This window comes from Myripristis murdjan, chromosome 6 (genome assembly GCF_902150065.1).
Source record: "Myripristis murdjan chromosome 6, fMyrMur1.1, whole genome shotgun sequence".
Classification (NCBI taxonomy): domain Eukaryota; kingdom Metazoa; phylum Chordata; class Actinopteri; order Holocentriformes; family Holocentridae; genus Myripristis; species Myripristis murdjan.
In genome coordinates this window covers 27,810,087-27,837,446 of record NC_043985.1, presented here as the reverse complement: position 1 = coordinate 27,837,446, position 27,360 = coordinate 27,810,087, and the positions used below count along the sequence as shown (strand labels likewise).

The 27,360-nt window shown below is 43.3% G+C and overlaps 1 protein-coding gene across 4 annotated transcripts in view; it reads right to left on the bottom strand.

The window, feature by feature from the left end:
- Positions 1-7,810: 7,810 nt before the first annotated feature.
- The window catches only part of LOC115360311 (UPF0606 protein KIAA1549), a 44,069-nt gene continuing 24,519 nt past the window's right edge, over positions 7,811-27,360 (bottom strand). The window contains exons 10-23 of one of the 4 annotated variants that reach the window (XM_030053145.1): positions 27,075-27,252; positions 25,571-25,755; positions 22,371-22,664; positions 20,073-20,302; positions 18,921-19,057; positions 17,768-17,782; positions 17,073-17,278; positions 16,307-16,536; positions 15,004-15,148; positions 14,155-14,478; positions 12,598-12,650; positions 11,299-11,447; positions 10,414-10,568; positions 7,811-9,514 (exon numbers count right to left, since the gene is read on the bottom strand). In XM_030053145.1, the coding sequence (XP_029909005.1) occupies positions 9,278-9,514; positions 10,414-10,568; positions 11,299-11,447; positions 12,598-12,650; positions 14,155-14,478; positions 15,004-15,148; positions 16,307-16,536; positions 17,073-17,278; positions 17,768-17,782; positions 18,921-19,057; positions 20,073-20,302; positions 22,371-22,664; positions 25,571-25,755; positions 27,075-27,252 (2,538 nt within the window). In that variant the 3' untranslated portion in view covers positions 7,811-9,277. The remainder of the gene's footprint in view (positions 9,515-10,413; positions 10,569-11,298; positions 11,448-12,597; positions 12,651-14,154; positions 14,479-15,003; positions 15,149-16,306; positions 16,537-17,072; positions 17,279-17,767; positions 17,783-18,920; positions 19,058-20,072; positions 20,303-22,370; positions 22,665-25,570; positions 25,756-27,074; positions 27,253-27,360) is intronic. The other 3 variants (XM_030053146.1, XM_030053147.1, XM_030053148.1) reach the window with 3 other exon arrangements.

The window sequence follows — 27,360 nt, the reverse complement described above, 5'->3', positions numbered from 1 at the left end:
ATCTTACTTCCTTGTTTCAACGATTTTTAATCCCAGAGAAATCCCTAAAATAAGTGAAAATGCATTGGAAACAAGTGTTTTTTTTTTTTTTAATGATTTTTAAGATTTTAACACTAAATATGAGACTAAATGACTTGTCAAAATGTAATGATACGTTAAGAAATGGCAATAAAAAGCATTTTCTCAGCTTGCACAAGTTAGGGAGTAAATTAGACAAATCTTTGGGTTTTGAGGCTGACAGTTCAGTAAGTAATTACGTTTTTTTTTTGTTTTGTTTTGTTTTTTAAATGTGCTCACAGTACTGTACAGGTTACTTCTGCAGCATTGATCTAAAAGACTGTTTTCATCCAGATTACCCCCCTCCCACCCGTCTGCAGTCTCCAGTCTCCATCTGCAGACCAAACCAAATTAATTAGAAAGAGAATAGCTTAACAGGATTATCTGACGATTACTGTCCGGATGGTTTCCAGGCAAAACATCAATATGGAAGCTCCCTAAATGAAATAAGAGACATTTGATAAGGTGGGAGAGCTCAGATCTACAGTAAAAACACACATCTGAATGTCACCGCATGAACGCACCTTACACCTCCACTTACACTCGCACATCCTTACACACACTGTTTTCCACTCTACATCCTGAAAACGCGTCCTCTCCGGGTAGCCTGACCGGTCCTGCCAGGGCTGCATTCTGCTGCCGCTGCTGACTGTCCTGAAAACGCGCAGCATCCCTGCCTCACCGGACAGCGATACGGACACAGAGGCCGCGTCTGTCAACAGGGATTAATGCTGTCAGCAGGTCGCTGGTGGTATTGAGCAAAGCTTCGTCAAGTTTAACAAAACCCCTCTGCCAGTGGAAGACATGCAGCATAGCAGGACACAATGCATTATCTTCAGCTGGCCACCTACTGTTCAAACTTTTAAGTTGTGAGTATACATGACAATGAAACTACTGAATGCATTGTGTGGAAATAACTGTCTTTTTGTGCATCATTTAGTCTGTGCTTTCCCAAATATTTTTCACATTGACCAAAGAGCCCTTTTAACACTCTATTATTTTTTCTATAAAGGTGTTTTAGAGAAAACCATGGAAATTAGACTCCCTTGCACTGCAATTTTGCGAATTCCATGCAATTATTGTGAATTAAGTCATTGTTTTCTTTGTTTTTATTTTTTCATCCTTCCATTACGACTATTTTTGGTAATTTCAGAAATTTTACATATCAGGCCCATCCCCTGTCTCAGTTAGTTCAATAATCATGTGGTCTTCACTCAGCCAATCAGCAAAGATCGCTCTACATCCCAGGTCACATGATTGTGGCATTTGACCAATCTCATTGGCTTTGATTTTCTATTACAAAATGAAAATTTTAGAAAAATTTTATAGAAGTAATAAAGTCCTGTCATGTCCACTAATAACAGTCTAGGGTTGTTATTTTGAATTTCAAAGTTTTTCAACGAGTGCCCTATAAAGGGTTAAAAAAAAAAAGCAAAATGTGTATGAATAGTAAAGCGTCTAAAGTCTTAACCTCTGTGGAGGGGAAGACAACATTTTGGCTGAGGAAGAGGACCGGCAGCAGCTGACAGGCAGGATCAGTGTCTGAAGTCAGAGCAGAGGGCAGCTGCCGAGCAAAGCAGGCAGCTCCCATGAATGACAGCTATTCACCTCCCTCTTGAACATCACATGAGCGCTGCCTCCTACTCAGCACAGCGCAGCACAGCACAGCGCTGCACAATATCACACTATGTCCTCTGATACAGTAGAGCCTAGTGGGGACAAGAGGGAGGGAGGGAGAAAGAGAGAGAAGGAGAGAGAAAGAGAAAGAGAGAGAGAGAGAGAGATAACCTGCACTACGACCTTGAGAGCAGAGCGGCGGCAAGCGAGCAAGTTTGCATCTGCAAGAGTTTACCTGACATGGCACACCACAGTGAGTGCAATTATAGCAACTAGGTTATGGTGGAGAGAAAATATTATTGTGTCATGCAGCCGTAACTGGAGCAGCTCTAGCCACTGGCGAGAAAACACGACATATTCTTACTTTACCCTTCTCTAACCTTCACTCCTCTCTCCCACTGTCTACCCATCTGTTATGAAAACAGACAACGCTGGAGGTCCATGCTTCTCTTCTATTGTGTCAAGTTTCCCTGTGTGTGTGTGTGCATAGTGTGCACATGTGTGGTATCCTACAATATGCAGGCATTTTTTTTTTCCACCTTCGGTTTCCGCGGCACTAACCAATTACTCAACTCGGATTAGCTCCAAAATCAACGTCCTCCACCCACCTCTCTCTCCTCTTGCTCCGCTCCCCGACGCCTACGTCAGACAGAGAAATGAGAAAATGACCCAATTACAGAGCAAAGATAACCTGCGCCGAGGGCCGGCGGAGAGGGAGCGGGGAAGAGATGATGAGGAGGGGACGGAAAGAGAGGGGAGGGCGCTCAGACAGAAAAAGGAGCTGCAGTGACATCACAGCTGGAGTCAAGGGAAGACAGTGGGAATGGGAGTGACACAGACGCTTTTGCTTTGGAGTGATTGGTGGGGTAAACAGCAACCGGAGTGGAATCTGAAGTGTGTGTCTGTGCCCTGTTGTTCCCACAGGCATCTTGACATGCCGCAGCGTTCCCGTCCACGCTGTAAAATTCACAGCAGAAACACTCAACCGGGCAAAGTGAAAACTGTGACATCCCCAGATGACAGCAGTGAGTTGCAGAGCCCATAGCCGGATACTGCAGAGCGGCTGCTGCAGTGTCACTGTTCGCCAACCTGTGCTGCTGCCATTGATCCATAGGCACAGGCATCTTTGGTGCTATGTAACATTGCAGCATGCAGACAGTTGCATAAAAAAAAAAAAAAAAAAAAAAAAAAAAAAAGCCATCCTGGTAAACAAGGAGGATGAGGACAACACTCCAGCTGTCACAACGCCATAATTACACACAAACCGACCTATTCCATAAAGTGTTCCTGCAGCGCTTATTAATTTCATTGTCATCGAGCCACAGGAATGTCCGCTTTTGACAAGCAATGGCCACACAATCTGGAAGAGCAACACGTGCTGCAGTGAGCGTGTGCACGCAAACACACACACATGTGCAGACTGCAAACAAACACATGCACACACACACACAGATGCAATCGCGCAAGAGGAAACAAAAGCTTTAAGCAGAATGACACCCAGGCCGCCTCAGCTGAGAAAGACCTCACTCCCTATGGCATCCATAAATTCCTGAGTCGTGACTCTCATTAGAGCTGTTGCCATAAGGAACACACACACACATAGCAACACACACACACTTACACAGACACAGACAAAACAAGCAGCCAGTAAAATCACACACAAGTAATGGCACCCAAGAACAAAAAGTGTACTCACAAAGCTGAATTGTGCTCTAAGCTCAGTGAAAAGCCAGCTATCTCCTTTCCTCTGTTTGAATGGCTTGTCTGCCAGAGAGGTTTGTCACTGTCCTCCTCCTCCACCTCCTCCTCCTCCTTCTCCTCCTCCTTCCCCTTCTCCTAAAAGATTTCTGTCTTTCACCTGCCGAGCAAATGCGAGAGTGGCAGGAGAAGGAGAGATCTGCAGTGTTGGAACTCTGTCAGTATGCTAATGCCCGTGTCTGCTCTCCTCCGCTCTCCTCCGCTCTGCTCTGCTCTGCTCTCTCTCCTCCCTCCTCCCTCCCTCCCTCCCAGTATTCTCCAAGGTCAGTGGGTAGAACTGCCAAGCAGACTGAGGCTCCTCCCTCAGTGGACAATTGCACTGACTTTCTCAAATGGTTTCTAGCCTCCCCACCCCTCCTCATCTCCCCTTACCCCTCTACTCTACCGCCCTACACCAACACAGGCAGGACACCAGGGCAGTAATTACCGTCATGATCCAGATTAACTCCTGGGTGTGCTCTTGTGGTGCTGCGCTGGGTCTGGCTGGGGCTGAGGCTGAGCTGAGCAGGGCTGGGACAACACACAGACAGGATTAATGCTGGAGGGTTAGACCCCACAAGGAGCAGAGGCGAGGCTAAAGGGGCAGGGGTAGCCAGATGGGACAGGTCGCCTCTAAGTCCTGCAGAGGACAAGAGAGAGAGAGACTGAAGAAGACTCTTAACGAACAAGGAAAATGTACCAAAACAAACAAACAAAAAAAATGTTTTAAGAGCTTGGCTTTGCACAGTAAATAAATAAAATATGCAGCAGAATTTACATGAGGGATGAGAAAAGCCGACATGAAATATAATCACAGTGATTTTTGTCCCGATCTGCTGGTATTACTGGTCACTGCCGCCGACCGATGTTACAAGATTATTTAGAATCTCAGTTTACAGCGATTGCAGTGTAATCCGCTGTGCGTGGAGGCAAGTTGAACATGATGTGGTTGAGGAGAGCAGACTTAAAGAGCTTAGAGGAGGCAGGAGATCAGGTCCTGTGGGAGAGAGAGAGAGAGAGAGAGGTGGAGGGGGGGGATCAGTACCTGCTGTGTCTAGCCATCTTGGCACACATGCAGCCCGGGAGGATCAGTTAAGGTGAGCTGGTGAAAAAACAGTTGCTGAGGTCGTCACGTGATCAGAGGTCAGTCATTCTCAGGTCATCGGGTTAAGCGTCGACGTACCTCACTGCGGCCCTCTTGGCCAAACAGATAAGAGTTTGTTTGCTCCAATCTTGGTGCTATAGAACAGGTTGACGATGAAAACATAAATGCATATTATTGTTTATCAGAGTACGTGCACGTTGAGTTGTTTTCGGTCGACATGAGGCAGTAGACAAAGTAAATGCAGAGTGTGAGGTTCGGATGGCCTGCTGAGTCTTTGCCTACAACACTCTGGTTGGCTTTGGATCCTGTGATGGGATTAGAGAGGGCAGGAGTGCCTGTCAGGAAGAGAAACGACTCGATAGCTGGATCGACTCCTCCACCACAAGGGAAAGTCTAAACCCGTAACAGGATAGAAGTCAATCACACTGATTGACGCCAAAAGTGACAAGAACTGATTGGACTCTTTCACTCATCAGCCTCTCCGTGGTAAAAGCACAATTTGACAGCTGTGCAGATGCTTGTGTCCAGTCTGATTTGTATGTCTGTTGTCAATATCACACAGCACTGATTGCACATCTCTCAATATAATTCCCAAACCTCATTTTTGTGAACTCACTAGGATCCACAAGCCCCATTTTCACAGGAATAACACGTTACATAACCATAGCTGGGAGGAATGCTCATTATTCCTATTCATTAATTCAGCACATTATCATAGTTTCTCTCATTGGGTGTCCTTGGAAAAAGGTTACGTCACCTGCCGTCGCCGCCTTTGTTGTGACAGAGGGGGAACTGGTTTTCTTATGATGTGCTGCCACCTACTGGCATCCAGAGGCAAGTACAAAAAAACAAGCGTGAGATGGTGCAAAACGGCTCAGGTTACACAGTGCATTCCAAAAGCGTGGGGTATACATTGCATGAATGAATCACAGAAGTCTTTAACTGTTTCCTCCACTTGATCTAAAATTGGGAAAATGAAGCTTCACCTTGGGGGAAACAGGCTCGCTAAAACACACCCATACTACTGTGTGGTCTGATGCAATGGAGAAGTCTTTTCTCTGAGCACCTACTAAAGAAATAAACTACACTAAAATAAACGCTGACTCTGCACATTGAACTTTCACAAACAGTGTGCATACCTCAAACCTAATCAGGACTTTGGCCGTGCCCTTACAAATCAAAGAAACATCAGGTGACAGTTTCATCTGTATTTCAAGGATTTTTTTTTGCAACAGCATGCACAAAAACAAACAGGGTGAGAAAAAATACAATAGCAATGATTAAACATGCGACATACTGATCACACACATAAGGTTGGGCCAGCCAACAAGTAATTTTCCACCAAAAAGGAAATAAGACATAGAAATTAACTGAACTAAAACAAAGCAAAACAAACAAACAAAAAAAAGCAACTGATGATGCACTCAAGCAGATGGGCTGTTATACAGAACAGAACCAGCAGATGGAAGCATACAGTGTGAGACTGTGAATGAAAAACATGAACACAGAACAAAGAGGTGAAATGAAAAACTGGGCAAGTGACCAGCTGCTTGATCACCATCGCTAAGCTGTTATTTCAGGTCATTTCTCAAAAACACTAACAAACCAATAACCAGAAGTGAACATTAATGTCCTCTATAGTAGTAGCTATTAAACAGAGTTTTTTTGTTGGTGTAAATCAGGCAAATGAAGATACTCAGCGACCAAGATGTGATAGTATGAGACAGAAGGAATGATAAACAGCGCACACAAAGGAAAGTAGGTCCATATAGTTCATAATGAACTGTCTCTCATGGTGTTTAATGTGTACATGTGATTTCAAAAGGCACAACACATGGAGGGCATGGGAACGTCCCCGTGCAGCGGTGTAGCATCTGTGTTCTGCTGCAATGCCAAATGAATTTACCTTGTGCTTCTGGAGGAAAACGGTTTTCAGAACCCGCCTCGTAAATACTGACACCCGCTCCAAAAACGTATTTTCAAACCCTGCGTTCAAAATCCATAATTTTCTCTTTTATTTCACTTAAATAAAATATCACTTCAGGCCCCAAAGCATCACAATATGGTGGGGAGGTTCATGTAAAAAAAAACAAACCAAAAAACCAAAAAACAAGTTACCTACAAAGATTTCAAACCAGTGGGATGACAAAGACAAATTTAAGGAGAACATAATAACATGAGGCAAGGTAACTGCAGAGAAATGTAAAAAGCACATGAAGTTAAGTAGCTGTAGTAAACTATAAATATACAGTACATTTTTTTTTTTTAATCTTTCCATGTTAATGTGCTGCAAAAAAATAACAGCGACCTTTCAATACTGCATGAAACAGAGATGATGGTTGTATATATATTTTCAGCGCTGGATGGAGAGTGAAACCACCCATCCTGCTCTCCACCAGGGAACATGAATGACTTTCCCTCGTTAAACACAACAGTTCATCCGCCTGACCTATGAAACCTTAATTTTATTGATGCGACTGTTGGGAATCTCATTTTGAAAGACCTGAGCTGCACAAAGTAGTCTGTATACAGTGCATAAAATTACAACCAACTACTGAGTACATACAGTACAGTCTAATTGTCAAGTAAATAACTCACGTATTTTGAGCCTTTTCATTCATTCTCTTATTGGTAGTGTATTTGTGCATTTCCATCTTAGCAAGTCATTTAGCCTCATACACTGCAAGAACTCAAAATCTTACCAAGAATATTTGTCTTATTTCTAGTCAAAATATCTCATTACACTTAAAATAAGACATGATCAACTCATACGTAACTTGCTTTTAGACAATTTTCACTTGTTTCAAGTGAATTTTCACTTGAAACTCAGTTCTTTTAAATCAGTTCTTTTAAATCACAGCTGAAGACTTTTCTGTTTGCCGCTGCCTTCCATTAAACCACATTAAGGTTTAATATTTTACACTGCACTGTAACTTTTAACTTCCTGTTCTATCTTATTCTCCTTTTAGATTCTTTTTATTAATTGTTTTTATGTATGTTTTCTTGTGTTGCTTTTATATTGTTTTAATGCCTTTATGCTCTATGTAAAGCACTCTGAATTGCCTTGTCGCTGAAATGTGCTATACAAATAAACTTGCCTTGCCTTGAAAATTTGCTTGTTTCATTGGCAAAATTTGCCAGTGGAAAAAGTGAAAATTCTCACTTGAAACAAGTGAAAATTTTCAAGTGAAAATTCACTTGAAACAAGTGAAAATTGACTAAAAACAAGTTGTTTCGTAGGTGATCGTGTCTTATTTTAAGTGCAATGAGTTATTTTGACTAGAAATAAGACAAATATTCTTGGTAAGATTTTGAGTTTTTGCAGTGCATTCAGTGTTCAAATCTTGTCGTTTCTTTAAAATAGTGAAATAAAAAAAATCTACCAGTGGGAGGAGATTATCGCACTTGTTTCCAATTCAGTTTCATTCATCTCAGTGATCTGTCAGCATGGGAACAAGTATAAATATGTTGGAACAATGCAGAATAATAGCAGAATAATTCACTTGTTCTCAGAAAAACAAAGATTTTGAGGCTGAATGTGAGTCTGACTGACTTGTTACGACGGAAATGTTTTGCAGCGTAACAACTGCGCTGCCGTGTTTGGAAATTTATGTCATTTCAAGGCCATTGGTTCCCTGTGTGTGTTTGGTGCTCGGGCAGGTGCTGAACATGGATAAAGACGGGTACAAGACAGGTGGGTTTGAACACAGGATGCCCACGACAAATGAACTGTAAGTCAAGGGTAACAAGTAAGTCAAAGATATCAACTCAGACTAACTGTACTACTGCAACTGTTAAGGAAAGACTAGGTAGTGCTTATGAGTATTACAGTCTCTGTGGTATGCTCCATGTTGTGCCTACTGTCTGAATTGGCTGTCTGTCTGGCTGGCTGGCTGTGAACTATGACCTCACTGTAGGCGTATACAGCAGATTGGGTCAGGTGAACTGGATCACAGTGTCAAGGCATAGCATGGCTCATCATGGCAGAAAACAAAGTAGCACCTGATGATGAAAGAGAGAAAGTATCTGCATTGGTGGAATAAATACCTGGAACAAATACCAGCACGGTAATGTAAGAAAAATTCTTGAAATCAGGTGTAAATACTGCAAAACAGAGCCTAAAATGATGTCTTGTTGCGTATTTCTATCCAGAATTAGGTTGATGAAGGCAGCATGAGAGTGAAACCAGTGGTGCACAAATGCTCGAGTCCAAGTGACGCTGTCGTCGAAAGAAAGAAATGTAGTAAAATGTCATAAAATGAATCACATTCCAAAAATGCGGATCCACCGGTGGCCCAGGATTTGGCAGAGATCTCGCCCCGGTCCACGCTGGAGCACAGGAGCAGAAGCGGGGCCGAGACAGTGAGCTCAGACGACTCGTCGTGTCATCTCATTTCATCTCAAAGGTCCAGCATGAACTGTTCAAATTGTTCTGTCTCTGTGTCATCAGAGCCGATCAGATACTGTTCTCTCTCCCGCTGAACAGTCCAGACGCCACACCAGAACAACAGAGTACCATGATAGCGTTCCATCGACCGCCCTCTCACGCTCGTTCGGTTTCACGTAAAGGTAGCCGCTTCAGTTTGAAATTTCTGATAGCCGCCTCCTCACTTCACTCCATTTCAGTTTAGGACTGTCTCTCTCCTGTACACAGTCAGGGACTTCCATGGGAAGCATTGTTAGGTTAGGCGAAGCAGGCAGGCGGGGTCAGATCAGTGGCATGATTGGTGGCTGGGGGTATAAGGGCAGGAGGCCGGGGCTTCAGCTGTGGTAGCTGGGCACAGCTGCCTGTTTCTGGGAGAGCCGCAGCAGCTCCTCCCTGATGGCCTTGATCAGGGAGGCAGAGGAGTGGGTGGGAGGGGAGGTATCCGGGGGCTCCGGGGCCGGCGGATAGCCAAGCCCAGGGGTGTCTAGGTGGGCAGGGGGTGCCGAGGGCTCCCTGATACCACTCCTGGGCATCTGGAAGATAGAGGACGAGTAGTCAGGGTAGTCCAGGAACTGAGGCCAGACAGGACGGGAAGACAGAGAGGAAGAAAAGAAAGAAAGGAAAACAGTCAGATTTCAAGCAGCAAGCAAAGAATCAGAAAGTAGGGATGTCACAGGAATTTATACTTAGGTGCCAAGTCAATACCAAAATTTGATAACAATAACTACACAGGTGCTTTTAGTGTCTGCAGTAGTGGCACAACTTCACATCTCACTCTATTAGTCATTGCTCTTGTACTAATGTAGCCTTAGCCTGTGTGTAATACTGAAACACTTAAAGCTGCAGTCATAAGCTGCAGGCTTAAGGGCTGCAGAAGAGCACAGTGCACCTGCAACGGCTAACAAATAAAGCACCTTGATGTAATCACACCACTGTGTTTGCTGTTTCAGCAGAACAGTTTCATGCAGTTCCTCTAATCTGAAAATAGTATTTTGTCGTACTTTGTTTTGTATTTGAAGGCTACAGGCCAATGTTGCACATGTAACTTAGTGTTTTTATTCTAATGGAGCCTGGGATGTTTAAATACTTGAAACACATCAAATTTCTTTTTACTTGTAATATTTATGCAAAGGTTTCAAATCAATCAAGGGGTGTGTGCTGAATGGAATTTCTGTTTTTGCCGTGGCACCAAATCAGATATTGAGATTCATGGAATTTCACTGGCATTGGTATCAACTCTGCAGATTCAGGCATCATGACATTCCTACTAGAAAGTCGCAGAGTATGAAAAGATTATTAAAGAAGATTATCAGAGAAGCATGATGCTATAGAAAAGTAAGCATACACATAGAGAGGAAAGACAAGAGTAGAGTGAAATTGAAACGTGAAATGGCCCAGAGATTTTTAAGCTTCACCAAGTTGTTGTGGATAGAAAACAACAACAAAAATCTGATTCAGGAGCTAGACTCACCGCGTCTCTGTCTGGTCCTGCCTTGGAGAAGTTGTCGTCATGGTAATGGTTCCAGCCAATGCCTCCGTTCTGGCCTGGAGCAGCTCTGCCCCCTGCTGGGTAGCCATTCATCCGGCTGGACAAGCCCACCTGTGTCAGGTGATGGAGCTGGGCGCCTACACGAACAAGAACCAAAGCACACATGCACACATGTCACATAAGAGCCCCTGTTCAGCCCCCAGGAGGCCCCCTAATATACTTTGATGCAATCCTCAGAGTCTGCTCTCTCTGCTGCGCTGCACTCCATATGGGAGATGCCAGAATCCATTTCTATTACTGTAAGTCACATGACAGAAACTGCATCACGTCGGCTCCTTTAATAATTGAGCAGACAGACAAGGCGGACGAGGTTTATGGGGCAGAGGTGAGTGCTCTGGGTTAAGACATGGCACTGCGGCACAAATCCTGAACAGATATGACACAAATTCTACAATTTTTTTTTTTTCCACCACATTTTCCACGTTTAGTGATCATTGCTGCCGTATTTTTCTCAGGGATCACTTTGCAATCAAACATCTTCATTGGTTTTGCAATGCCTTTTTTTGTAATGATGTTTGAGTTAATGCAGCTTTGTCTTCTCAGCCATAGTGACCATTGCTAGCCATATTACCAACTACTTATTAAAAAAAAACAAAACAAAACAAACATTCTTTTCTGCAGGATGAATTACTCCTGCCTTGTATCAGTCATCAAAATAGACATTTCTATGAATACGTCAGGGGTTATGACTTTACAGTAAACGAGGCTGCTGTAAAGTGGGAATGCATGCAGAATGAGAGGATAACAATCTTGTTGCATTTGCATATATTTCTGCAAGTGTGTACATATGCTTTGCTGTTACTTTACCTGTAGTGCCCCCTACTGGCCGCGGCCTTGCAGAGGAGGGCAGCTCGTCGGTGTAGAGGCCCCTGCTGGAGTACAGGCTGTCTGGTTGGAGCTGCTCACCTGGCCCCGCTGTTTCTCCTGGAGGCAGGTAGCCGGAGCCGAGGCCTGATCTGGAACACACAGGAAGATTCATTTCAGTCCAGACTTGTGCTTAGCTGTGATTTAAGGAGTCCAGCTCTTCCTCGCTGTCACTTTAATGAGAAAAGCCCTAAACTATTTCTTATGTTTCTACTGTAAAGATCTATTATACTGCTGTATGGGCAACAAAGCTGAGTGAATTGATACAGTACACCTACAGAGTTGCATGTGTGAGTGGTTCTGTGTAATTCTGAATTTGCATGCTTCTACAGTCTTGTGTCTGTGTGTATTACTGTGTATAATGTACAATAACAGTAACCACATTACTGGGTCACCCTGATCCTGCAGTACCTTGTAGCTGGTCTGAGACATCCTCATGATAACTTTGGTCTGATGATGCAAAATTGGTCTCATTCAGTGAAAATTCATTTAACAGCTATTTTTTTTAGTCATATGCAGATTTTTAATTAATGTTACTTGGCAGTGGGACTTTTTTAAGGAATTGTTTCACAATCTACAACAATGTGACTGGCTCCTGACCGGCAATGATGATACAAACTAGATGACAAACTAGTTGAGTCAAGTTTCCCTTGTTTGATTGGCTCCCTAGAAAATGAATGGACTTATAAGCTAGTTGTTTAAGTTGTTGAATGTGTGTCTGAAATTCTGTGAAGTTCATATGAAGTTCACCTCTTCAAAACACATGATTGGAGGAAGTTTTGGTTGTCAAGATCGATAATGTTGCCATTTATTTTTAAAGATGTTCTTCTCTTTTGGGCCACACTTTTATGTTGAGCTTCTGGCTTGGCCTTGGGCTTCTGTATTCTGTGTGTGTGTGTGTGCGAGTGGCTGAATTTATTTAGCGTGTGGGTTTGCACATATGCCTTCAAACTAAACCAGCAATAGGGAGAGCTAAAGCCACCCAGCTGGTGTTTTACGGAGCCAGTTAAGAGACCACTACTTGCACCTGATCCATTAGACCAATGAAAAAAAGATGATTTTCCTTTCATTATTCATGATTCCCAATTCACTGGATTCATCTCAAGGAAAATACCCTCCTGGTGCAGTGTAGGCATCGGGCTTTACCAATCAATATGAAACCCTTTTGGTGTTTGAAGAACTGGAGGTATTATTTATTAATTTATACATGAATGCGCAATTCTCATTGGCTGGTCTGCTCACCTCTGTATGAGTCCTTGGACTGAAGGGGGGGACATGCCCAACTCACTGTACCTCTGGAAAGACATGGAAGAAAAAAAAAAAAAAAACACAGTTGGTAAGCCTGAAACTGTATTTATCATAATTTATAATGCGCTACATCTTGCTATGAATGTTTGGGCAGTGAGTCTCACTTCACACATTAATCAATGTTGTTTTTACCAGCCTTGGTTTTGTTGAAAATCCTTGCATTTTTTACAGCTGACCTTTCACAGTGCATTAAAGCACTGAACCTTCAAAAGTGGAACTGCAAATGACTTTTATGGCTCCGCTGCTCACTGTTAAGCCTCAGACATGCCTGCAGTGGATAGCTGTAAAATGCTAATGACAATGAGCATTTCAAGAATATGTGGTGAAGTTAAGATAATAAATAAAACTAACAGTCATTTAATTTAATTTTAAGCATCTAAATATAAAAAAATAAATACCTATTGGTGTAGATATTTGGCTTAGCTTTTGCCTATATTGTACCTCTAGGTGTCCTGAGCGCCATATAATGTGTCTGAAAAAATATGTCAAAGCATAAAAGGATGCTGTCAGCGCTCTATTTAAAATGTGAAATGCATTGTTGCATCTGAAAGGCGTTAATAAAGCGATTCTTTATCTGCTCAGTCCTAACAACTCGCAAACGTTATCTCATACAACAGGCACGGGCAGTGAGAACAATTAATTCTACATCATTTAGAGATTTTCTACCGTTTATTATGAATTTTAAAGTAGATAATGCCGTACTGATGAGATGTGCTTTGCCTCTTTGCAGTAAACATGTATGATATACTGTCCATGCAGTCCTACAGTCCAGACTTTGAGCGCAACAAACTGTGGCAGTGTTTAATTGGCCTCTGTGCAGTCTCTGTGCCGTGGTCTTTTGTGCAGATTCCCTTGCCTTGAATAAATGTCAAGTATAAGAAAACATCAAGCTGCACACAGTGAGCTCATTATTTCAACAGCCGGCTACAGCAGAACACTTTTATGACCCTCGCTTTCTCTGAGACCAGCCTTACAGACAGGAGGCGATGCAGATCAAGCATATGCGGGGACTATTACTCTGGGGTCTTAACGGGTTGCACAGAGCTGACAGGTTGTGAGGTCACAGCAGCGGCAGCATGGGCGCAACAGATGGAAGAATCCTTAACTGATTAGTTTGCTAAGAGGACATAATTACACCTCAACTTAGAGGCCTCACGCTGGGAAAGTGCAGAAAAAAACCTGAACAAAGGGGGACATATTGAGATATTGAATATAAAGGACTATTAAGTGCTTGTCACCTGTCCACATATTGTTTTTGCTGCTACAAAGATAAGAAAAAGAGTCTCTAATTCTCTTGGTCTTTCCCTTGATTAGAGGGACGAGCAAACGCTTGAGTGGACACAGCTTACAGGAACTCAATCCGGCAAAAGCTTAGAGCTTATGGAGAACCCTTTGTTGTCAATTGATTGTCTTGCACTGTCCGAGATGAAAGTAATCTGATTTGATATCCCGGCAGAGGAAAGCCCCAGGGCCAGAGGGTCGGCTACTCACCCCGGGGAAAGGGCCGAGAGCTGGGTAGGAAGGACCCCAAGGTCTGGGGCCACGGGATGGGGGGCTGGAGCTGGGGGGGTTGGCGTTGACCCCTGGCAGAGTGATCCCTGCGGTGCTGCCCTGGGACGTGGGCGACACCAGAGCAAAGGCGTCGTCCAGCAGGGAGTGCATCTGCTGCCGCGCCTCCTCGATGGAGGGCTGGGGGGGCATGTAAGGGGGTGGGGGAGGAGCGTGGCCTGGAGGAGAGGACGCCGGGCCCATGAAGACGTCATCGGTGGGGGAGGGGCTCCTGGGTGGAGATCCTGGGCCTTGGTCAGGGTCCGACTGGGACAACACAACAAGGGGTGGTGGGATAGAGGCATCATCAGCTGTTATCTACAATTATTTGTACATGATACTTCAGATTACAGTATTTTTTTAATTCAACTCTAATTTAATTCGCATCTCTAAGATTTCAGTTCAATTGCTGTATGTCATAGCAACAGAAATCAGCAAGATGTGAGTATTTTTCAGCCCTAAACCACATATTCATTAAAAAATAAAATAACAGTAACGGTGAAATTAAAATATTTTTCATCTTACTGAGAATTCCCCAGGGCCTTTTCGAGGACCCCTAAACGGCCATGGACCCAGTTTTCTAAAGCACCGGATTAATTTAAGCCAAACCTATCATTAATCAACATTATGTTATTGTAATAGCTTTAAAATGACTGAACCTTTTAAGGCCTCCACTAATGGGTTTAATGAAAGTTTCTGGACATATTTACAGGAAGTGAGAGGGAGGGAGGGTATATTCAAGATTATTTTGGAGAGAGTATACAAATCCCATGATGCTTCTATAGTACCCACCACGTAGGCCACGTTGTTGACCCCGGGGCACTTCCTGTAGGTGGCATCACTGTCATTCGTGATGAGGTGGTCTTTGTCGGCGTCCATCATGCCGCCGTTCAGCTGCTCCCTTTTCCTCTGCTTGGGGGAGCGCTTCCCCCGTCCACTGAGAGACAAACAGAGAAATGTCCTCTAGATTGCTGATTTGATCTACTGATGAGTATTTCTGTTTCATTTTATTTAATTGCACTATATATGCAGCAGCTTTACCATTTCACCACTAGAATTATGTTATTTAAGTTAATATCAACATACTCTTATATAAAATATTAGCATAATCACACTGTAAAAGAGGAAAAACTGTGAAAATAAGACAATATGAACTCAGTTGTAAGGGCAGCACACAGCAATGATAAAGAAGTCAACCTGATTATTAACCAAACATGTCAAAAATGATTGTCTACCTAGTTATTTTCCAGCCTGATGTTATCTGTTACTGTGAAAAATCATTAGAGTTCCACTGTCAAAATATTTCTTCTATCTAATATCAGAAGTTTTCATATTATTGTATGCACATTGAAGCACAGTAAGTCTGAAAAAATATACTGAGACTTTCTTAGACCCAAACGCTTCCAAATCCAAGCAAATTGGTTTGAATATATCTGTGAATACATCTCTTCATTATTCATGATGAGACAGCGAGGATAAAAAAACCCCGTCATCAGCAAAAATAGCGTTGCTCAACATCAGCAGCTATGAGCCTTTACAAAACAAATTATTTTTGTGCTCACCGCTTTCTCTGATACTCCAGGGAGAAATTGCCTCAAGATTGCTGATTAACGGACTTTCCCACTTCAAAACCAAATCATTGGTTTAGTAAATTGTAAACAAAAAAAAAACGATGAGTGCATGCAGTAGAGCGCACTCCCCTCCTCGGGTGCTTGTGCTTAGGCGACAAACCGCCCCTTTGTCCGCGACCGGCGTGGCGCACAGACTTGAGCGAAAAAAGCAGCTGAGGAGTTTTTTAAAAATGTTTTTCGAATCATCGCAACCATGACAAGTCCTTGATTAAACAGTCATTACCGTGCACAAAAAATATGAAGCTGATGGGCCCAGTAGTATGTGAGATTAGATGCAAATGGACAGAGAAAAACAGTGTTTTCCCTGCCATCATAAGATTTTGCACTGGGGCCAAGTCAGCTGAATGGGGAAATATGGAGAAAAAAGTTTTTGTAATATGCAGCCCTCAAGCTAAAAGCAATACAGGATGCACGGCCTCCTAGGCGGACCCTCGCATGAATCGTCCCACTGCTTGAACTCTTACCTTTTCTTGGGCTCCATGAAGACGGAGGGCATGTGGACGTCTGGGTCCAGGATCTTATCGATCTGAATCCGAGCCTTTTGGTAGATGCGATCCTGGTCCTTGGGGTCTCCGAAGCCATTGGCCATGTCGTCCATGGCGGGGAAGTCGTAGTGGCCCTTCCTCTTGGCACGCAGACGTATCTTGTTACGATGGTGCTCAATCTCAGACTTGTGCCTTAATGCTACCTGGATCTGAGGAGACAAAAACACATAAGTACGACAGGAGGTTCCTCACTGGAAAGCAGGTTCAATAGCACTTTCTATGCCCATACCGAATCTGCCGTGATGAATTTAAGGTTCAACAAGCAGGATAAAATGGTTGGTTATACATTTATGCTTTTGTGATTTGGCAAGTTGTCCTGCTGAGTGTAATAGTTTAAAAAATAAAGCAGCATCTGAGAATGATAAGATGTCTTATTATAAGTGGTTAACAAGTGGTTTAGTCTCATTTTCAGCCATAGAAGAGCTCTCTTTAAAGCGAGTGAAGAATTCCATCAGTGAAGTGAGAAAATTTCCCTTATTTCCAATGCAATTTTCAAGTGTCAATATCTTGAAATAGGGCAAAATAAAGTAAACTATCAATAAAATATCACTTCATTTAAGAAAAAACAACTGAGTTGCTTTTCATTGCATTTGGCTGATTGTTTTCCACTTTAATTTTGGGCAAAAAACAATTTCAGGAATCAGCTTAATTTATTGTTAAGATGGATATTTTTTGTCAAGCACACCTCTTTGTTGATTTGGTTGTTGTCGGACAGTTTGCCGTTGATGGTGGGGCTCTGCAGCGGCGGGATGGGCATGGGCTGCATGGCGATGAGCTGGATCTTGTTGGGGAGTCTTCTGCCGGCGTCGGTGGCGCGGGACATCCGGTCGACGTGGTCGAAGATGGAGGCCGAGGACAGCTGCTCGTCTGTGCCGCTCATCGGTGGAGGACCTGAGGAGGAGAGAGCACGACATGAGTCAGGGGTAAAACACAAGCTAGGGTCTACATGCTAATGCTGCTAATGTTATACAGCTAAGGGCTAGAGAGGGAGCTACTCTGCAGCCTACAGCCTGCATGAAACAATCTCTTCTCTTGACTGGCATGATTATACTTCATATATAACCTTTAACAAGCGTTGAGGAAATGTTTCGGGCAGTGAAGCAAATGAAAGCTGATGTCTGTTTCCAAAAATAGAATTTAATTTCAAACAATGGCATTGGCTTTGTTTGCGAGGTTGATTGTTTCGTCACTGTGATTGACAGCCCAACAGACAGTGATGGATGGTGAGAACAAGCAGAGCACAAAGCTACCGCAGAAACACACACACACACACACACACACACACACACACACACAGATGGCACACATACACACAGCTGCTGGAGGTCAAGTCAAGTCAAGTCTACGGCGACTGAAACACGGACTGAAACAAACTCTTACCAATTCTATTCTTGCCTGCAAACCGCAACAGAAAGGAAAGAGAGGTTTACTGAGGTGAAGGAGATCAAATGAAAACAAACTGTCGAGAAAACAGAATAAATATAACTGAAAGGAAGAAGCCTCTGCGTTAGGGGAAGGGACTGAGTCATGGGAGAGGAAATAAATAAAAGTTTAGCACATCGAGTTCAATCCTCTATGAGTGGCTGTGTACATTACTGAAAAAAAAAATAAGAAAAACAAAAGAGGGAGGGAGAGAGAGAGCATGACAGAGAGAGGAAGAGAACAAGTGACTCATCTGGGAAGATAAAATTCCACAGCTGATAAAAGTTTTTCTCCAGGTCTTGTTAAGTTCATTAGTCTGATAGAGCAGAGAGTGGAAAGAGCCGCCTTTGTTGTGTTGGAGAGCAAAGCACAGAGAGAGAAATGGCCAAAACAGTCGACAGTATAAAGCAGGAACACAGACAGAGAGAGGGCGCATTGCATAACACCGAGCCATGTCGTGAATAAAGTGTACATGACTTGTTAACTTTGTTGCAGTGTGGTGCATGTCTGCATGGGACAGGCAGGGATTTATCAAGAATCAAAAAAAAAACAGCTCAGATCAAACACGCCTTGTCTGCAGAGAGATCTCTCTGGAAAGCAGCAAAGTCACTGAATTCAGCAGAGACGGGACGAGAGTTTAGTGCAGACGCCATTCCTTTGTGAGTGAGTCAGGCTTTAGTCTGGGTGCCTGGCTGCTCTGGCTTCAGCGTGTAGACTCAGAGTGGCACTGCAGGCTTGAATCTATCAACGAGCTGTCAGACGCTGTAACTTCAGCCATTTTTTCCCCTCTTTTCCCCCCCGCTCTCCCTCCCCTTTCTGGCCTTCTTTTGTCCATCGCACGGTGTCTCTACCAGCTGTTTCTTCTGCCTTGTCTGTTTCTCTGTGTAGTTTTACTTTATCACCGCTTGGCTTATCACTCTTTTTGTCCCTTTTGCCCCTCCTGTCATTCCATCACTCTGAGCCATCCTCCATCACATTCCTGTCCCCCCTGCCCTCCATCTGGCTCTCTTGCCTATCTTTCCTGTTGGAGCTGCTCTCTCGTGTCTCTCCTTCCCCCTCCTCCGCTCCCTGTGTTTGGACGGGTGATGTGAGCGTTGCCAAGGCCACTTGCCGTTTAAAACATTGATGGGGATCTTGCGGGCCTGCTTGCTGTCGCTGGGCGTGGCGTGGCCTCTCAGGTTCTCCTCGGTCGATTCCCTCTCGCTGGAACGGTCGCTGACCACTGAGTCACCGTCTGATGGCGAAATCCTTCCGAGAAAACACACATCAACTCGCAATGAATAACAGAAATCCAGGAACACACTGACACACTACAATGCCATGCATAATAAAAACATCGCTCTCTTGCGCAAAGGTTACACCTGCAATGGCTCTTCCACGAAATGATCATTTGCGATATGAGGCTTATGGTGATTAACGCTCAAAAATATTTCCACTGATGGAAAGATTAAAGTCCTAATGAAACTGCGCCAGGCGGCCTGTTAAAGAGAGGAGAACCACGCCAATATCAATCGCTCATTCCGGTGTAATGGACTATATCAGCGACAGCAGTTCATCAATACATTATGCACTAATGGCCATACTAACACTCAGTGTCATTTCTTGTCTAATTAGTCAGGGCAATTAGTGAAGAGGGGGATGTTAGTAATGGCGCACATATTGTTATCTGACACAATTACTGAATGAAAATGCCGCTATGATTCAAGCTTGGCTGTGGTGCAACGTGTCTGTTCTTCTTATTATTTCGCAAAACGGTGAATTCTCTGTACAAATAGATCAATTTCAAATACATATCATATACAAATCTTGATTTTAGGGCCCAACTGTGACTTAAATAGTCCTAAGCCTTCTCTTAATGACTTGCATTTTGAAGAAATATTTAAAAAATGCAATTGACTGTTATCCATAAACAAATATTATGTAGGAACTGTGATATAATGCAAGACCACAGCAGTGCTGGTCCTGGATAGTATGCTGTAATAACACTGAGTCGAGGGGAAAACCCTCACTCTCTAGTGTATCAATAATTTATGAAAGGATCTGTATCTAGGACAGGACTAAAACGGATAAAAGCACTATCCAATAAACACATTCGCATTTCTAATTAGTAGCAAACAAAGTGATATCAAGTCATGCTGTATGTCTTCGTCTGGCATTAAATAATGTTCCTACTTCTTCATATTTCACATTTATTTAGATTTCCTATTAGCTGTCTCCCAGGCTGAAGTTACTCGTCCTGCACTGTATTTCCAGCAGCACTGACCTTCCTCGTCGTCGACCGCTCCAGGACGCCTTGGTGGAGGAGGTTTTGGACTTGGGGGTCAAAATCTCCCCATTCTCTGAGGGACTGAGTCCATCTTTAATAGGCAGGGAGAGTGGCCCGGGGCCAGGCCCTGGCGGGACAGACTCCTGGATCACCATGACATCATCTTTACTGTGCTGGCCCAGGTGCAGCTTGGCAAAGTCAAAGCCCTTCACACTGGGAGCCTGCAGCTGAGGAGAGCAGCCGAACAGGAGGGGAACAGAGAGAGGAGGAAATGTTATTTTCATAAACGTCTCGGGAAAATCAAGAGTCGGGGGGGCAAATGAGCGGCAAACACAAGTCCAGACAGACACAAGCCAAGGCTGTAGCGATATAATTTCCGTAAGATCAAGAGAGGTATTGAAAGAAGCAGCTGATGAATAGATGGACAGACAGATGAACAGACAGAGAGACAGATAATTACATGGGTAAGTAACTAGGCTGAATGACTGACGGAAGTATGTCCAGAAGCAAAGGGAAGCTCAGACAGCCGGGCATTAATGAATAAAGAGGGAGACAGAGAAAATGAGATGGGGAGCACCGAGTTGTCTGCTGCCCTTTGAGCCAGTGGTGGATAGATGTTGGGGGTGAAAGCTTTGAGAGTATTTGAGTGTGAAGCCTTAGGGATTTTCCAACAGCATAAGAGTAAACTGAGAATGTCAGATCTGTGTGTGTGTGTGTGTGCGTGTTTGTGTGTGTCCTTTTTTGCTCTGTGTGTGTGGTTTGCCAACCCCGGGTCCTGTGATACTGAAATGTGGTAACAAGAGGAGACAGCGAGGAAAAAGATTACATTGTTTCTGTTAATTCATTGAATTATACAGTATGTGCACTCATTTTGAATAAACACGTGGCTTATGGGAGGCTTGTAAGTATAAAACTGCTAATCCAGTGTGAGGCTTGTCAGTAAAAAAGTGCTAATCCACTGTGTGTGTGTGTGTGCGTGACTGTGTGTGTGTGTTTCTGTGTGTGCTGCTTTGGTCTCACTCCCCATGGCATATGAACAAGGCCAGTCTTTGAAAGGGAAAGCACTGCAAATTGCTACCGCTTCTGAGATGCTAAAGCCGGTTTCATTCTAATTAACACTGTGGCTAAATGAAAGCAGCAAACGCAGATCTGACGCTATCGCCCACACATTCTTCTCGCTAATTACTACTTTAGGCTGGTCAGATGGCGGATTGGGGAATCACTCACAGGCAAGCGGATGATACAGGCCAACTGTCCACTACCTGACATCACAGTGATTATCACATCTAGATCAGGATCTATGGGCTACGATCACATCCAGTAGCGATACTGCACCGGATGATGGCCATTTTAAAGGACGGGTTTGGCATTTTTCAATCCAGGCTGCATTAAAGAGTCGATACCCATCATTTTTAACTGTATGTAGCACAACCTCACCACTAGTTTTAATGATGATATTGAGAAACTTACCACGGTGCGACAGTCACTTGCAAATTTCCAACATGCAACAAAATGGTGTGCACAAAAATGAACACTCTTTTATTTGGTATTCCTTGTGGAAGAAAAGCAGAATGGTGTCGATGTTTACAAAGCAAAGACTTTTATTGAAAATGCCAAATAAAACTTGCTAGAAAGCACTGTTTGCCAACCTTTTTTGGGTGGACAATTCCAAGGCGTTTTAATTTTCCTGTTATCAAAAAGGACATTTATGATGTTTTTTAAGGTTGAAAATGAGTGCCTGCATTGGCAAAATTTGTTTCTTGTTTCTAGCTAATGTTCACTTATTTCAAGTGAATTTTCACTTTTTCCACTGGCAAATTTTGCCAATGAAACAAGCAAATTTTCACTTGTTTCAAGTGAATTTTCACTTGAAACAAGTGAAAATTGTCTAAAAACAAGTTACTTCTGAGGTGATCATGTCTTATTTTAAGTGTAATGAGATATTTTGACTAGAAATAAGACATTTTTGACTTGAAATAAGACAAATAATCTTGGTAAGATTTTGCGTTTTTGCAGTGTGGTTGGACCGTGCTGAAGGTTGGTGACAAGCTGCAGCAGAGTGGTCAGATTTCCGAGGCTGGTGCTCAGGTTGTGCTACGTGCAGTTATAAATGATGAGTATCAAGATAGCATGAATAATACCGAACCTTTCCTTTTAGAGCACAGTAAATCCACCCCATGTTGATTATATCATCGCGCGGTGGATTTTCCGTGTCTGGTCATCATACTCTGGTAAAGCAGCATCCTAATTGTCCACTAATGCTACCAAACACCGGTCTCTATGGCAACATTGTACCTCCTTCTTGGCTTTCCTCCCTTTTGATAACGCTTTCTTTCTCTCCTCTGCTTTCTTCGCCTCCTGTGCTTTCTTCAGCGTGGCCCTCTTCTCTTGTGCGGCCCGCTCTGCTGCTTTCTTCGCTTTCCTCTTCATTTTCTCCTTTTCTTCATCCTTGTCCTCCTCCTCCTCCTCTTCCTCTTCTTCCCCCTCTTCCTCCTCCTCCTCCTCTTCTTCTCCTTCTTCTTCTTCTTCTTCTTCGTCTTCCTCCTCAGTGCTCATGCGCTGTTTGCCCTTGGCGTGACCGACCGGTCCCTGAGTGGAAGCAGTGGTGGATAGGAGGAACATTGCAAAATGATAAAAACTAAACTAGCACAACGGTAATGCACCTTTATACGCCACTTGTCCTAAAAACCCACATAAACTGGACTATTAACTTGACCACTCACAAACTACGGCACAAACACACAAACTAGCTCTCATTTACGTCTTCTATAAACCACGAGCCACTGCTCTGTACCGTCCCCCCTTTAACCTCTTCCTCCTCCTCTTCTTCCTCCTCCTCTTCCTCATACTCCTCCTCCTCCTCCTCACTAAACTCTATAACCTTTTTAGCGGGAGGGCCGGACCGCAGAGGAGGGGTCTTTGGTTCCCTGAATGAGGTGGTCGACTGCGTTGAGACGGAGAGAGGAGAGCGTTAAGTGACAGATGATGGTGTTAATAGAAAGGGCAGGCTAAAGGCTAACACGCCTCTGCACATTAGAGCTCCGATTCATTGCATGAACCCCCCAGTGTTGATGGGGGGGTTTTGTGACGGGGGGGGTTTCGCAGTTTGCGCAGTTCGCCTGCTAAAAAGCCAGTGCAGGGGAATGTAAGCCAGACACACACAGGCAGATCAATCAGTGAGACAGCATGAGCAGTGATAAAGTGGAATGATTCACGCCGCAATCTCAAATAGCCTCGTTGTTCCTCAGCCAATGAAGAAAACAATGAAGTGGATTTGAGCAATATTTCTGTATTAGCCAGACAGAGGATGAGGCTCACAATGGAAGAATCATTGGAGATTTGACTATGAAATGCTACAGTAGGGAGGGGGGGAGGGGCAATCGAGGACAAGAACACTGCTGGTGTGTAAAACTGAGACAGGGAGCCAATTATTCCTTTACTCCCGTGGAACTGCAAACCACTCGGATATTGGTGTTGGCCGGTGCAGTGAGGTAGCAACGCATTCACCCTGTCTGCCTAACCTCAGCACATCACCTTTAGAGGGATACCAGCGTTTCTTCTGCATTAATGTCACTGGAACACTGCTCTCACCGCTAGAAACGTGTAATTACAGTGAACTTTCACTAACAGGCTGATGTAAATACCAAAATAAAAGCCATTCTTAAAATAGCACATACTGGTATGGACTTTTGTTGTAAACCTTGGAATTTATTTACTTGCTTTACTTTATTTACTTGTTTTGGTGGTAGACCTTCAGCAGACAAATGAAGGTCTGTGCTTTTTTGTTAGTATTTTTTGATTTAAAAAAAAATACCACTAGCTGCACAATGTGTCAGTAGAGCTAAACAATTAATCAAAATATTATCAAAACTGCAATATGGCCAAAGGCAATATCTGAAACACATGAGCTGCCATTTTTTGATAATGGACAAAATATTGTTGTAGATAAATTACAGCCCTACAGAGAGCCCTAGCATATAAATTATAAATCATGTTAATAATTTTTTCAGTGAAAATGAAGATTATAATGCAAAAATGATCATAATTCCCACTAAAATTGTGAGTCATATTGCAATTGCATCTGTAAAATCTGTTGCAAAACATATTTAAATGATCACACGCACTCAATGTTTAATTCTCTTTTAAAACTGGCAGCTGCGTCCCTTTGAGCGTGCTGAAGATGTCTGCGGCAACATTTGGAAAGAGCGTGTAAAAATGTCCTTTCACTGTTGATAAAACACGCTGCGTTCAAGGGGATTTCTGAGCGGCTTCATTAACGAACGGAGCAAACTCTCTAGTCGAGTGTCGTTCCAAGGTGAAGCAAGGACACGCGCTTGCTTAAGAAGTGAGAGAGGGAGCGAGAGACAGAGACAGCCTCAGCATCTGTCTGGGCAAGGCTGTTGGTATTTTAAGTGGACGAGTGCAAGAGGGGGCACAAACAACAGCTGTAAACAAAGCTCTCGCATGAAAACGTGAAATCAGCTCGCTACCAAGGAATAAATAAAATTATGAGGGCAGCTGAGGCAAATCACGTGCACTCGCAACATCGCAGGTTCAAATCCAGCTCATGTCCTTTAAGAACGTTTTTTTTTTTTTTTTTTTTTTTTTTCCCACTGGGATCATTAGTTTCAGCAACCTAATCCAGGAAAAAAAAAGAGTGATTAAGCATTAAGTACAGATTAGGTAAAGCCTCCTGTGCACCTACTTGAATGCCGGTTGATTTGAATCATAATGTTACATCACTACATCACTTAGATCAGTTGCCTTAACCTCCTTTATGGAGACGATAATGTTAGGCTACTCGGGGTGGTCGTACTTAACGGAAATGTGTTTAAACATGTCACTGTTCACCACCAGTGGCAGCCCATTGCAAATCACCAGATGAAGCATCCAGAGCTGAATTCTCCAGAGACATCTTGTGAATATCATTCGCCATCAAGAGAATTTTAGGAACAGCATGAAAAGTCACAGCTACGACGAGAAGATTCATAAGTGAGGTTCAATTTTCACAATGCAATTAGGCACTGCTCGATAAAAATATGATTAGTCAATGATTTCTGTTAGGACACAGCAGAAGATGAGAGTCTCAAATGGCACCACGTTCAGAGGGATCTCTCCTGCATAAGCGTAAAGTTGGAGTTTAGGGACGGTCTCAGACCCAGATGTCATTGAATCTGGTGAAGCTCTGACTTCTTTTTATTGCAAGTAAAAAAGACAGTCCCTTAATCGGCCTTTGGTCTTCTGCCTAAACTTACAGTAGGTGCCCAAAAGTCTCACAGTTTAATGTTTGGTCAAAAACAAGAGTTGCCTTGTGGTACTGTTCTTGATCCTAACAAAACAGCATCTTCACTTCACTGTATCTTGGAAAAAAGTGACATACGACAGTTGAAGAATGAGCAGTTAAGTGAAACAAAAGAGGGGGGGTTGAAACAGAAGTGACTTTGAAACAGTTTTGCGGTGAAGCCTTGGCCGGACAGCGTCTCGCCCCTCCCTACCTTCTGTCTCTGCTGAATGGAGGTCATGGCGTCTGGCTGGAACTCCAGCTTGTCTGTCCGACACAGCTTCCAGTAGAGGATGGAGATGATGACGATGACCACCAGGAGGGGAATCACCACCCCGATGACAATCCACAAATTGGTGTTCTCTGTGTCGGTCGGCGAGGATGCAACCTTCTCCACAGCTAGAGAGAGAGAGAGAGAGAGAGAGAGAGAGAGAGAGAGCTGGGCAGGGTATCTAAACCTCACAAATTTGAGCTGCACAGGTTTAAAACAAAAACATAGTGCTTACAATATGTTTGTGCCAGAGATAGTTAATTGGCTAATTATGCGTGTGTGTGGTTAAATATGTCAAGCATACACTTTCATACTCTTTAAGAGTTTTCCCAGACATCTTGAGGGTGGTGTGCTACACATGGAATATCTCTGGACTGTTAGCTCTTGTCGTACTGCTCTAATCTTCCAAACGGACCTTCGTTACTCTTAATTAACACTCATTTCTTCCCTTGGGGAAGTACCATAAAAGAACACAGTGAAAGGGACACAACTCCCCTGAGGCGTGCTCATTATGTCTCATCCACTGTTTGGATATTTAATGAGCAAGACAGGCTTTCAGTGTAGTGCATAGAAGGAAATGTAATTAGCCGAAATGCTACTATAAATACACAAAGGAATACATGCAATTAGCTTGCATCCTACATTGAATACATAATTTTACAATTAGGAGTTCGTCAACAATGGGACAAGGCATGTCAGAAAAGCTACATGTCAACTCAGTCATTTTACTTTTAGTTCTGGGCGATAAATCATGTAACATCAATATCTGGGATTTTGGCTACCTCACAAGGAACAGCTACAGGCTGCATTACAGTAAAGAAATACAGATTTCTGAACATATTAGCCTGTAAAAAAACACTCTTCTCCTTTCTCTGTTCATCATATCCACGTTACTAATTACTGCTTGAGAATTACCGCACTGATTGCACAGGTCTGCGATTACTGACCATTATCACAATATTTTCAAAAGATTGTTGTGTGTATCTCATGAAATCATGGATACTCATCCCCAAAACGTCATCTGATTGTTAATATCAGGGTATATTGATTTTTTCCATTTACCCTTTCTTCACTCTGGTCAGATGAATCCTATTCAGCTCTTCTCTATTCAGTATGACTCAGTCTGGAAAAGGACACTTCTAATTTCAATAATTCACAAATAAGCAATGTAGTTAATTATTACTTCAGTGGAATAACAACAGAAATTATAACTGTAATAATGTGATACTTTGATATTCACAGGGAAATGCTCTTTTTACTTGTTTGCCTCCACGGGTCAAAGATCTAACTACATACTGTAAGAGCACCTTGGATACTTCACCATGGTGGATGCTTGCCAACACGGCAGCTTGAACCCAATTTCTCCATGTGAAGGACAGTTTCCCTTCACACTGTACCGCTTGGCTGTCCACAGTTGTGAGTTATCCACTATGTCAGAAGTACTCACGCTGTGCCAGGATGCCCTGGACACGATATCCCAGGACAATGGCAGCCCTTTGAATGTCCAGGCTGTTGAGCAGGTTGGCTGTTTGGACTGCAGGAATCCTCTGGCCACTGGGACCCTCGACAAAATAAACCACCTCGAGGGGGTGGTCTGTGCCAACCAGCCGGGTCGTACTGACAACCTGGGAGTTGAAAAACAGGGGTATAGCATATGTGATGTCATTTTATCAAAGTTCAACATGAAATTAAATAGTACACAAGGAGGTGTTGGAACAGCAGCTCACAGGATG